Source organism: Rhipicephalus microplus, chromosome 5 (assembly GCF_043290135.1).
Source record: "Rhipicephalus microplus isolate Deutch F79 chromosome 5, USDA_Rmic, whole genome shotgun sequence".
NCBI classification, from domain to species: domain Eukaryota; kingdom Metazoa; phylum Arthropoda; class Arachnida; order Ixodida; family Ixodidae; genus Rhipicephalus; species Rhipicephalus microplus.
This window is the reverse complement of record NC_134704.1, coordinates 58367036-58381053: the sequence shown is the minus strand read 5'-3', so window position 1 is coordinate 58381053 and position 14018 is coordinate 58367036. Positions and strand designations below refer to the sequence as shown.

General features: G+C 41.8%; 1 protein-coding gene across 6 annotated transcripts in view; it reads right to left on the bottom strand.

Moving 5' to 3' along the window:
• The window catches only part of LOC119174500 (uncharacterized), a 44041-nt gene that overhangs the window by 26273 nt on the left and 3750 nt on the right, over positions 1–14018 (bottom strand). For all 6 annotated transcript variants that reach the window (XM_037425431.2, XM_037425430.2, XM_037425433.2 and 3 more), the window contains exons 2-9: positions 13080–13194; positions 11849–12022; positions 10272–10378; positions 8994–9175; positions 8779–8849; positions 6530–6593; positions 5727–6307; positions 3258–3462 (exon numbers count right to left, since the gene is read on the bottom strand). In XM_037425431.2, coding sequence (XP_037281328.2) covers positions 3258–3462; positions 5727–6307; positions 6530–6593; positions 8779–8849; positions 8994–9175; positions 10272–10378; positions 11849–12022; positions 13080–13194 — 1499 coding nt within the window. The remainder of the gene's footprint in view (positions 1–3257; positions 3463–5726; positions 6308–6529; positions 6594–8778; positions 8850–8993; positions 9176–10271; positions 10379–11848; positions 12023–13079; positions 13195–14018) is intronic.

The window sequence follows — 14018 nt, the reverse complement described above, 5'->3', positions numbered from 1 at the left end:
CAGAAGATAGAACATAAACATTTGGAGTGGGTCTCTTCTCCTCTTCCTTCTTAAGCTAAGGAATGCGTTGAACAAAAGCCACGGTGTTCTCAAAACGCTGCATTTCTTCCAGATAGCTTACAGCAGTGTTTCACACTGACAAATCAACAACCACGATTTGCATCCTTATATAAGCGTAACCAAACGTACCGAAAACATGGAACTGAAACACGTAGCAAAAATATGAAATAAACCTATCTTAAAATAATGCATGGTTTCTAGGTCATCTTGCATTTGCATAGAGAATTTTGATATTCTTCAGCCATATGACCATCTGCGCCACCATTTCAGATGCCATCTTAATCGCACCCTAGCTTGCCGCTCTTAGGTGGCAGAGTGAGATTTCGTGCTTTGCTAGGCTTAACAAAACTACCGTATTTACTCGATTCTACCGCACCCTCGATTCTAACGTGCACCCGGTTTCCACGACCAAAAAAAAAAAAAAAGAGTAAGACATCGATTGCAACGCACACCCATTTTTCTCGATGGCCCACATGATCACACCACTCGGGAAAAAGACTCCTTTCGGGAGCGTCTTCCGTTTAAATATGAGGTATGGGAGAAGCTTGTGCCTATCTGACGTGCAATGGAGCATTGTCGTCACTCTAGTTTTACCGTGGCCCGATGCCAGCACGCGAACTTGCTTCACCCCCTTCTTCTTGACGGTTGTGGTGCCAGGCATGTCGAAGTAAAGAGGCATCTGATCGGCATTCCCGATTTGCCCAAGCAGGAAGCCGTTGTTGTGCCGCAAGTTTAGGACGAACCTCTGAAAACTGAAGCTTTTCTTCGTACTCCTCCGGCAACTTTTGGCATATGCTCGTTCGCCTTCAGAGGGAAAAGTCTTTCCTCTTCATAAAGTTAGTTAGCCAGCACCTGCTCGCTTTAAACTGGCTCCGCTATAGCACTTTTTCTAAGGCTAACTGCATAGCCTGCACTTGGAGCAGTTCTGTCGTCACGGGCCGCTGTGCCGTTCACTGCTCAATCATATACTCGCCGAGCAGCTCTTCTATTTTAGGAAACCAACCCTGCTGTGGTCCACTGAAGCCTTTGCGTGAATCTTTGCTGTCGACAATATTCTGCTTTTGTTTCCGCCAGTCCCACACGCACGTTTCGGGAACTCCGAATGACCGCGATGCAGCCCGAGTTACGTCCGTTTCAGCACACGCGATGACTTTTCTTTTAAAAGCGGCATAGTGGTGCACCCGTCAAGTTTTTGGAGTCGGCCCTTCCATGCCGTCGATGCTAATGCACACCAAGATGACGAACTCCTCAGCACACGTACGAAGTGCCGCACATGGGAAACACATAGGCAGAAATGGCCGACGCGCCATGCCGACGCACGTAGGTGGCGACCATTTTGGAATGCCGATGGCAATAGAATGACCGTATTCATTTTTTTTCATACTCGATTCTAGCGCACCTGCGATTTATGAACTCCCTTAACCGGAAAAAAGGTGCACGTTAGATTCGACTAATTTCGGTATGTTCCATTAAAATTAGATTCTTTGGTGTTTTCTATAGATGAAACTCTATGATATCAAACAATGCCTCCAAAAGGGGGCTTGCATTACATTGTTGAGCAGGCGACTGGCGGAAGAAAACGCCAAACCGTGTTCTAGACAAGGTGGTGGCAGCAGCGTTACTAAATTTCAACATTTGTTAGACGTCCGTTGTCTTTTCCGTAAGCCTGTTCCATTTTACCAAAGCGTTAAAAACAGATTACTGTCATAGCTGCCTCATGCGACAGCATCAGTAACCGAGGTGCCAATAAACTGGGAGTTTCAAGCCTCATTTCAAAAGGGCAAATTAAGGTTTTTTGGAAGGGCATGCTTAAAACAATCATTCCCATTTACCAAAATTGCTTCTGCTCTGTATATGTGGTCCCGCTCAAATGACTCAGAAGATCAGGCCCACTTTTTTTTTGGCCCAATCGATATGCAAGGTTTAACGTCCCGAAACCACCATATGATTATGAGAGATGCCTTTTTTGGCCCGATTCCTTATGTTTTTATCACCTAAGTGCATCCTCAAAAAGCTAGAACTTGTACACGTAATATTGTCACTCCCAATAAAACAATACATGTTTTTTAATATTCTTTTTCTGTGATCTGCAAGGGGGTTTTTCTGTGGTTTTAACAAGAATAAAAGGATGGGTTCCTTTAGATATTCATTTTTCATAATGCTTAACTGTCGCCAAAATTGAAAGTTTGAGGTCATCTATAATTATGTATTGGAGGTGCAGCAACATTATTGACAGACAGCATAGTGAACATTAAGCTGTAATAGGACACCAAGTTATGAAACACTAGCTGGTTCACCTCAGGGGAAAGAAAAATCTCAAATATAGCAACTTCAAAAAATTCTTGCCTCTTCAAAGAATTTTCAAAAACAGTTTGATTCAGCCCACAGGCTTTGAAAAACGCTGATGCACTCCTAATTATGCAGACATTTAATATAAAAAAGATGGCCTCTATTACATTAATGCTTATTTTTATGTTGCCGTTACCTTTTGAGAATGACATGGCATGAAATAGGTCCCTCTGTACAAAATAGGTTTGATAATTTTTCCTTCTAAATTATGCAGTTAATAAAAAAAATGAAGTTCACTCTTGGACTACTGGGTGCTTTGCATACAAAATATAAAATACTCAAAAAAATCTAAAATATCAACTTTCGGACCCCTGCCAATCTCTCGTAGAATCACCCGACTGCATTATGCTCCAATAAGTTCAAAAAAAACAAACACGAAATATTACAAAACCAATGCCCATTTATTTGAGAAAGAGCGCGATCTATTCAGATGTGGGCACCTTGACTGCTGAACGACGAACTCTTAAGCGTGTGCATAGTTCTTACGCACTGCAAAGCATCGACATCAAATACACAGGCGTTTTGATGATGATGATGATGATGATAGTGACAGGTACGAAGCTGGGCATTATTTACACAGCCGTGACTAATTTTATTAAACACTATTCGTTATACTGAAGTGTTGTGGAGATACAGGGGGGATAAAATTCAATACATTATTCTGAAACATTCAATATATTAAAATTTGCAGTAGTGAAATATTTTTACATTAAACCAACAGACATTTGGAAGAAGATCTTCAAAAAAGTTAATCTGAGGTTTGCTAAACAAGATTTTAATGTATACGCATCTAGCTCTTTTCAGCTTTGCACAAAACTACTGCAATAATGGTATGTTGCTCTACCCACCGTCTGCACGTGGTTGGTGCTGCTCGGTCGACTGCTTGCGCTGAGGGCTACTGGACGACTTGCGTGGAGCTGCTGTTGGAGGGGAGCCACTTGGAAAGCTCGCCTTCCGAGTCTCATCTGCATTTACAGGGACGCTTGGGTTCTTTTCCCAAATTTCGTCTGTTCCTTGGAGTGTGTCTAGACGTCCCAATGTACCTTCCATCACCTGATGAGAAAAATGCAAATGTCATTTTTAACACGATAGCGTTAAAGAGCTCATTTCACAGAAATTCTGGCGTTGGGGTCGTTGAATGTGGGAGAAAAATCATAATCTTGTGCGTGACCGAAAAATTGAAGGTCCAATTAAACTAATTCAATATTCTGGGTCCAAGTGAACATCGAACCCGGGTCGTTGGTGCGGCGTGAGGGGGTTCTACCACACATCCATCCACACATCTGCTTGTGGACACAGTGAAAATACCTTCCTCTGCTGGGAAATGTAGTGAAAGCAACTTTCATGCTTTACAAACACATGCATCCTGTATAAATGCATCACAATACAACACAAAATTATACATTAAAAATGCATAGTACAAGCATAAATTGCTATCGTGTGTTAGAACATGTAATCACCATAATGACTTCATAAGTTAAAGCTGATCACCCACTACAAAAGGCACACATGTTACTGCGGCTATTCTCTTAAAACCACGTAGTGGCTGCATAGCAAAAATATGTGATTATCATAATGGCTTCGTGGTTTAAAGCAGGTCACCTACTACGAAAGGCACCTACGCTACAGCGCTTATTCCCTTATTGCCGCGTAGTGGGGCAAAGCATGTTCGAAAAGAATGATGCACTAAGTGTTTGAATTACGCACTAGGAACAGGATATTGCTATGCATTCAACTCTTAATGGTACTTTAATTTTTTCATCACCACTTCTTTCCGCGTTTAAATTCTTCAGTTACATCTACAAGAGCACAAACATGTAAATACACCATAAATGAACATGAATGAGAATTAACAAATAAAAATGAGCCCTTAAGGGTTCCCTTCTTTTCTTTATCAATGACCATGGTCCCTCATTCAACAGCCACGTTTGCTGTTGGGATAGACACAAAATTATTATCAAGGTGCTCACAACAGGGTACAGTACAGACCACATTCTTTCCCGCCTCAATCCTAAAAGTGGTATTATTATTACAGGGCACTGAACCATTTGGTCTAAATGTTGGATATTGAATATGAAATGCATCACAACCTGCCATAACCTCCCGTAGTCACACACCATAACAAGTGAAATCTACCCTTTTCCCCAATGAACTTATTAATTCTTTCACTTCATTCATGCAGGCTGCACTATTGACTCCTCTTATTATCGCTACCATCGCTGTTTACATTCATGACAAACACATTCTCGCTTTAAGGATCTTCAGTGCTATCCATGGCATAGGAATTATTGTTACATTAAAGCTTTCAGGGGTGTTCATAGAGATCTGTCAATGTCAAATTAAAAAAAAATGCTATTCCAAGGTACTCAATAATCATTAGCAGCAAAAATAAAATTGCTATATTTTTTGCATCTTTTAGCAATTATTTTCAATTGATTTGTGATTATCTATTTATTATGAAAGCATTCATGCTCTTTTTTTTATATAATAGAATCGAATCTCATGCTAGACATTGAGTGAAATTTTATTGAAGGCAATAAAAACTACACTATTACATGTCCGATTCAAAAATGACACGTTCAATTCAAGGCAAAAAAAATTACACTATTGACGAGCATCATAGAGGGTGGCACGCTGAATGACTCATCCAACAAGGTAGCACTTACAGCAACATGATGATGTTGTAAAATTAAGCTAAATGAAGACACATCTACAAAGTAGAAGATTAAATCGATTTAAACCTTTAAATATTTTGCCCTGTCTTCATAAATAGTTGACACAACTTGCCAAAACATGCTGCGTGCACAATTATCTGCAAAGCATTTCAATGGATTGAGGCTGGTGAGCATTACATGAAATTCGTTGGTTGCAGTTTCTCTATTTCTTCCTTTTTATCATGGCTGAATTTTTTTAAAATTTAGGGCTGCCAAGATGGGTGTAGACCTTGCACAGACATGGACCTCCCACGAGTTTATAAACAATTACACTCAAGCTTCATTATAACAAAGTTGCATCTCACAGCAAATTATGTTCGTTATAGTCAAAAACTTGTTATATAGGTATACTCGTAACACTGATTCAATTGTAAGACTATTTGTAAATTACTTCATTATAACACATATTTCATTATATCCAAGTTTGCTATATAGAGGTTGCAAAGCATGCACAAATGACTGTGCCAGGTTTATGTACAAAGGAGAGGGGACTAATTTTCTACAACAGGTGTCTCATGCTGCTCTCTACTCACGCAGTGAAATCGATGAGCAATGGTCTCGCAAAGGAAACATTTTGAATAATGTTCATGCTAAATCAATAACCTTGTTTGGCGGGAGGTCTTCAATTTCCTCCGTCGAGTCCCAATCGCTGTCAGAGGGCGCAGACAACTTGTCGGCAGCCGGCGCTTTTGAAGGCTCTGTCACCTGTTCCAGCAGTTCCTTGACGAGTGTTTCGTCGGGCTCCATCCCTGCATTTTTTGTCAGCTGCTGACCATCGTACGCGAGCAGTACTTCCACGGACTTGTGCAGTTCTGGCTCTGGCTTAGAGTTGCGTTTCTGCTGCGAAGCTGACGGGGGAGCGTACAACGACGTGGCCTTGGCGTCCCCCTCAGAATCGTCGAAGGAGACGTCTTCCTCCATCCAGCTGGGAATGTCGCTCTCTTCAAAGTGGGGCTTGGCCGGCACCTTCTTTGGTGTTGTCTCCTTCATGGGTATCGTAATAATGTTCCCGTTCTTTTCTCCATCCTTTTCAGAGCTGTGATTCTTCGTAGCGCCGACTTGGATCCCTGCCGGCTCACCATTGGCTGCTGGTTTCTGTGGCGTGCTGGAATTGATTACAACTGAAGAGACGTAAGGCTTGGGGTGCTCTTTGATGCCGAGATGGTTGGGGCTCGGTGAGTGGCCTGTAAAGTGCAAAGAGACAACGTTAAAGGAAAACTTTTCAGTCAGTGCAGCATCTTACAAAGAATTGCTGCTGTCAAGTACTTGTTGCCGATGGAGCAGTGCTGCTCAACCATTGCATTTCCAGTACACTATCAGGCGAACTAAGCTTTCCTATTCAATGCATCTTAGTATATGAAGGAAACATAAAGTGTGCATAAACAAAGAAGAAAAGATTTGCTCACTGATAATTGAATGCTGCGGCGACAGGTGTGAGGGCGAAGGAATGACAATGCTGTATGGTAGCCTCTGAAAAAAAAAAGGGAAATGAGAAATTCAATCTGCTATCAGGCACAACTATCAAGAGCTTTGTATCCAAGTGGCTAACAACAAAATAGAGAAAGAAACGAGTTGCAGGCCTTCACAAAATCTCGCCAGAGGGAGCACGAGTAACTTGATCTCTCAAATAACACAGAACCATACAAAAGTACAAGTTTCATTTAAAATGGCACACAGTGATTTCTGTACTTAACCCTTTGAGGGTGGCATTTTTTTTTTCCAGGTGCACCACCCAGAGTTGTTTTTTTTTATTCGTAACATCAAAACTTCAGACAAATCTATTAAAAAAAATTGTAGCTTTCTTTAGGGTGATCATAAGGCAATTAAATATTCCTTTGCGTTGTTAACTACACACGGTTCATTCATGAGTAGCAACAAAACAAATTCTCTAAAAATATTGTATATCCACTAAAAAATGATGCCTTCTAATAAACATCGTTCATTGACATACAAAAATAAGTGCACCGAATGGCGTCGAATAGAAACACCGAGAGAGAAAAGTCAACTTTGATCCCTTCAGCACCGTCTGCCCGTAGGCGCTTTTGAGATGTTGCTTCTTCATGAACAACCGAGTCGGAATTGATAAGTAACTTGTCTGATGGGTTGACATCCGACAAATCAGATTCTGATTCGGCAGTCGAGCGATGATTTGAAAGAATCACCGCTCCATTCACTCGTAGCAGAGCGACCATTGCACACTTCCACTTCGTAAGCACAATGCGGCTAACTGAATGGCGGTATGAGTGTCCAGGAAGTATAAAAGTGAGAAACCTATAATAATCCCTCATCTTATAGCCAAGTTGGACAGAAAACAAAAGCCCCCAAAACAGAAAACACTACCATAGCGGCATTATTTGCGGAAGTTGGCGCCTGAGCTGAAACAGATGTGATCACGCTTAGTTGGCCATTAACGAGAAAGTAAGAACCATTCACCTTTTTGCAATCGTATGTACGAGCAACAGACGGCATGCTGCATTAACAAACAATAAAAAAATAATAAAGAATAATAAAAAACTAAGAGGCGTCAGTACAAGAAAACAAATACCACATATTCCAGTATTGTGTCGGCACGTGCCAAGCATGAAAAATAATCTAAAAAGGCACATTTTTTAAACATGCAGGCATTGACGTACGTGTACGTCAAGGTGTTTCTTGGACACATAGGTATATCTACATCCTTGACCCCGGAAGGATTAACTATGCTTTTAGGGGCGAAGCTCCTCAGGCCGTGGGTCGTTCCCTCCTCAATATTCGTAGTAGTAGTATGTAGCCACCTCTAGTTTATCAGTTGCTCACTAGATGGCCTTGTGTGTATATGTCCTTGGGAATAATGTAACTAGATGGAATTAGTGTTTTTCACAGCATATCTACAGAGTGAATGATGATGAGTGGGGTGAAGTGTCCATCTGTGCTTCTGCCTGTCTGTCCGTCCGTCTGTGCATTTGTCCATCCGTTCGTGCTTTCATCCATATGTGCCTCTCTCTGTCCGGACGCACAAACAGATAGACACATTAATGAACACTCATTATCATTCACTCCATGGATATGCAGCGATTTATTTATTGCGTGATTCGTCAAGTTTGAGCACTGTACGGGTAAATATACTTACTCTCAAGGAAAAGCTCACAATGTCGCAACGTTTTATGGCGGCACCCTTATAGAGATAACTATTTTTTCTCTCAATGTAGTAAAATAATGTTCATTGACTATGCACCAAGGTGTCATTTCCTGTGTTCTTTTTGTTTTGTTTCTGTATTTTTGCTACAGGGAGTGTTTACAAAACATGTGTTCCATTCAAGTATAACTTTTTGTTGCGCTAGTTGGTGCATGTTTAATCACCTCAGTAGAATAAGGCTAGAGTTTGCAGTTGGGGTGGTCACCCTATTCGCAGCTCCCAATATCTGTGTGCTAGCTGAAGCTTCACAAATAAATAAATAAATAAATAAATAGATAAATAAATAAACAAAGAAAACAAATGATGCACACTAGCAGCACATTTGATCTGCGGCATTGCTTTTCAAGCAATTAACCACCACAAAGTTCACAATTCGTTCAGCGGCTGCAAAGCTCAAGTAACAATGGCTGATGACAGCTGATAAATTGGCAGATGCCACGAACATTTTAAGCGTTGCCTTCAAGAAACACCCTTCATTACCTTGCCTTTCCTGCTGGCTTCAGAGTCACTTGACGACTTCCATGACTCAATGTCAGCGCTTTCAGCTTCACCTGGTAAAAGCAACAAGAGCACATCTATCTAGGTATCTTCTGTGGTACATGAAAATTGCAGACAAGGGAGGCATGTGTGATTCAACTTAACGTTACACACTACAGGCCGGGTGCCATTTGAACAATAGAATAAGAAATGCTCACCACCGTGGGCGCTACTAGTTTTTGTGGCGAGAACCTTGGAGCATTCCTCGTGGCCAGCTCTCCTGGCAAGGTCGAGTGCTGTGTGACCTTCACAGTCAACGGCATTTGCATTGGCCCCTCGACTAAGAAGCAGCTGAACCAGGGCAACAGATCCGGCTTCTGAGGCGACCATCAATGGACTTCTGAAGGCGAAAAATAACGCATGGCATCAGTCAGTGAGAGAAAATTGAAGAGAAATGCTCTACTGGGGGCTAGTCATATAGTGCGGCCTACTCATGGGAGCTGCTTAAGGTATTATGGTTTGGCTTGAAAGAACCATGTAAAAGTACAATACAAGAACGTAGTCACTTTGAGAGATACCTTGAAGTATAGAGAAACGGTGCTTTGGGCAAGTTAATTCATGTGGTGTACTTTGAAGTACACCACATGAATCACTACAGCACGAGACGTTGACACGGTTTCTGTTGGTAGGGCCCATGCATACGTGGCAATGACGAAACAAAAACACAAGCATCCTCTCGGTGTCCCTTGGCCTCCCTCGTTTGGGTAACACCAACACATTAGCACGAGTTTTTTTTTTTACCCAGCCACCAGGTGTGCACACACCTGAGGGAATGGACAGAGACCTGCGAAAACTGCTCGATACCTTCCTCTATAAGACCTACCGGCCTTTAAAGAAAGATAAAGAAGAAAGCCACAATCTTTATTAACGAAACTGTGGTCTTTAGGTTCTTCTTTTTGGCACTGAGGATACTCAAGTACCATTTATTGTTTTAATGTGCAGCTGTGAGGAGCGAACAGCCCAGATCGGCATACCTTTTGAAGTAGTTAAACCTTGGACAACCTTGTATTTGTACTTTTCTTTTTTTACTTTTGCAACACAAATGAATTAAAAAAAAAACAACAAAAAAAGATGCCTTCACAGACAATGCAATGTACCCCGAGATTTCAAATAATCAGCCCAGGCAGAACACCATGCTGATCACAAATATTTGGGCTTCTTGACATCACGAAAGCTGTCACGCAACCGGCAGCAAAAGTTAATGGGAAGAGGCTTCCACTGCAATTCGGAGTTTCTACTCTGCTAGTGCATGATTAATCTAGGGCTAGTGTATAGGTCGCAGCAAATACTACAGGCTGGAGCATTTAAGTGGACGCTATGTCCCCAGAAAAGGCAAGAATATTGCTTTCTCATAAAGTTTGGCACTCCGCAAAGTTCTGATAGAGTGTGCACAAGTGAGCAGCCCTTGATCGAAAATGCTGCACAAAGATGCTTACTTTTTTTTGTTGTCCCCAGCATTGGCCTGGGCACCACGGTCTAAAAGAAGGCGAGCCACATCTAGGTACTGCTGCACAGCTGCTAAGTACAAGGGCGACATTCCTTCCTGCAAAATGAGCATGAGAAGATGCACAGTAGAAACTGAATCGCAACCAGTGATTGCAACTGTTGCTACACAATGAAAAGCGACTTAACAGTACCCCCTTTGAAAACGAAATCGTGGGGTTCCAATTCAAACTGCAACATGGTTTAAGAGAGGGAAGCCATTGTTGGATTCTTTCGCCTATTTCAATAGCCTTGTTATTCTTAACGTGAAGAGAAACACAATAGCTAGGCCCTATTGCAACGCAGCCAGCGTAGCTGGGAGTTCAACCTATGTGTTTGAGAACCATAACAGAATACACTAGTCACATATCTCGCAACGACTACCACATGTCAAACCCAGAAAGCAGCATTGCTAAAGGGACACCAACGAATAAATAGATGCTTCATGCATCTTGTAAATTACAAATTTACAATTTCGAAAACACCAATCTCACCACGAGAAGACGCTTGCCCAGGGAAAAAATTCTCAGAAAGAAAATAAGGGTGGCCTTGCCACTTTGAAATTTCCGCACCAAATGCCGTGACTGAAAAGTTCGGGACGTCGCGCATGGAGATTTTGGCGCAATATTTTAGATGCGAAGCAGCTCTTTGACTAGCCTGTGTATCGCTGTCCCTTCGTCCGCACCGCCCTCCCCTGGCCGCAGCTGTTGGGGCAGCGCCAAGTAGGTCACGCCTTTCCTCACACTCACTCTCTCCTTAGCCTGTCGCCGCTCGCTGTGTGTCATCTCTCTCGCTTCACCCTCTCGCGACGTTCGAGTGCACATCTAGCGGAAACACTCTTTCGGCTCGTTTATCTGCCATGAAACTTACACAAGACCCGACCCGCCTCCTGTGTCTTTGCAAAACATGTACTCGAGTAAAGGCTACACCGAGTTTCGCCTTAAACCGTTCTTCCAGCACTTGCGTCAACGCCCGTTTCAACCAGGTCAACGTCATGCGCACAGCTGCTGCTTCGCATTCTATGAGGGTTCCCTTTGGGAAGATGGTCCATAATATTTGTTAAATGAAAATATGACCTTAATTTTTTGCTCTATAATTAATAAGCACATGATAGTTAAATTAATGCTATTGGTGTTCTCAGAGTGTAATTTATCCCTCTATGTTGATTCATTGTTCCCCTTTAGTATACCGAGAAAGCATAGAAGCTTGAACAAGTTAATAAAACACAGGAATTGGCCTCAAAATTATGTGGCGGACTATGGGGGGATGCTGTAGTGAAGGGCTTCAAGCTAACTTTAACCACTCAGTATTCTATAGGACTTGAAGCAGAGTTTAAATAAAGCACATAACTGTTTTACGCATGCATTCTATCAGCATGTCAACAGGACTGCCTAAAATCTAATCCACAGTTTCATAAGCAAGCGCACAATTATGGCAGCCACATGCAGAAAAATCGCACTGAATAGCTACATTTATTGTCATAGCAAGTGGCCAATCAAGAGGATATACTTAAACATAAACAGTCTCGCACCTTGTTTCTTGCTGAGACATCGGCGTCAAACTGCACAAGCAGCGCTGCCATGTCGGCCTGTCCCGTCGAAAGGGCCAAGTGAAGTGCCGTGTCCAGGTTTTGGTCAGGAACATCCGGGTTAGCCCTCTGCTCCAGCAGACACCGAGCGGTTTCCAGGTGATGGCCCTCCACGGCCTGGAAGAAAAAAAACAGAAAACAAGGCGAGCACCAGCGTGGTCATTCAAGAGTTCTGAGCTTGTGAAAAAGAAAATGCGAATGACAATGCCGTCTCGAACTTCAAGAACAAACCCATCACAAGGTCATGTATTTCGACAGCATTCACTCCATCCCTAATCACTAAACGTAACTTACGTCATGTTGACCCTTTCAGATGCCAACTATTAAGAACTGTCTGTAAATGTGTCATATCATTATAAAGTTACTTCAAGGCACTCAATATTCTATTGTAACAAAAACAGCGAAATATTTGTTAAATCTGTGTGTGCCATAGTAACTCATTTTAATTAAGTTGTAATTAAATATCTCTTTATCCTGAAGTTATTGATACTTACTTTTGGCATAAATAGAATCTCATCTCAGGCTAGAAATATAGTGCAAATTTATTTTTGGTTATGTCAAGCGGGAGCAAAGAAAATTTCTGCTCTTCACAATGCTTGCAGGAAGCGGCACGGCGCACGACTCGTCGAACGCGGTAGTGCCTTCAGAAAAGTGATCATATGTGTCAGTACAACGCAAAATGAGGGTAAATGAAGACAAATGAATCATGCAGGAGGTTCGATTCATCTAATGTACGATATATCTTGCTCTTTCTTAGCCTTTACTTGATGCAAATAATGAAAACGAGTGGTGTACACAAGTGTGTATGTAGCGTCTAAAAGGGTTAAAAGCCACAGACTTAATGTGGCAAAGTTAAGAAATGTTTCTTTGGCCAATGTTGCCAAATTACGAAATGAAACAAATCCTTGAAGTCGCACCTGCATTCAGATGCTGGGACATAGGTGCGAAATCCAAGAATGTGTTCTCAAGCAGTAATTTATCAATATAAACTGGCTGAGTCTTTCAATTGATGGTTTGTTTAATAAAACTAGTTGTTGGGCTAATTGGTTATTAAATTCATTTAAATTTAAGCACTGGTTGCCTAGTACAGCAAAGAACCAAGAATTGTGTAGTAGCCTGAACAAGATACGATAACAAGAAGAGCAAGGCACTCAACCATAGCACAGTACAGCACCTTCATCAACGGAGTCTTCCCCTCCGAGTCCAGGGCATCGACCCGGGCCTGAGCACGCAGCAGAAGCTGCACAATAGTCACGTGACCCCTTGCGGCTGCCAGATGAAGTGGGCTCCTAAGTGATTAAAAGAAATTGTCCGAATAATTCATGTCACTTTGCTATTGAAGTCATACTCTTATCAGCTACGTTTAACTGAGCACACTGTCGTTGTGATTTGATGATTATGAACTGCCCGAATACGTTTCACATGGACGTAGGTAAGATAATGCAACTCATCAAAACAGTAATGGCATCAGGATACAATGCTTTTGTATCACCTGATGTGGCAGCGTGTAAACTGCACAGCAGTAAAGGCACTTATTCACTAGTCCTCTCAATATCAAGTGTACGTATTTTGAAGTGACATGGTAGAGCTAGGTGGAGTAATAAAAGAAAACTGTTGGTTACACACACAGTGTCAGCTGACAATGTACATTAACAACCATCTCAACAGAGGTGAGACATAAAGGAAGTCAATTGAAGTCACCAAAGATTGTGTAGCAAATGAGCGTAGACAATCTTTTGACCAAGATGCAATGTCTAAATGCAATCAATGTACAAAGAAGTACAACGGTGTACCAAGGTAGAGATGTATGAAATTCCATTAAATTTCGTGGAACTGGCGATTGTGCCCGCTCTAAATGTAGTTGCAAGGTGTAAGGCGTCAGTAAGCATTTATGTGGCACAATAATAACAATAAGTATTTAGCTTAATCGCATTTTGTTATTTGAAAATTCTGCACTCAGAAATTCACTATCATGAATGCTGCTGCATAGTGATCGCACAGGCACTGTTAATGACTTGTAAGTAGGGGGCATGCAGCGTTATAGTAGCAAGGAAAGGGACACAAGATGGATAACTATTATAGTACTGTAATAATAATCAGCACAAGCGTACGA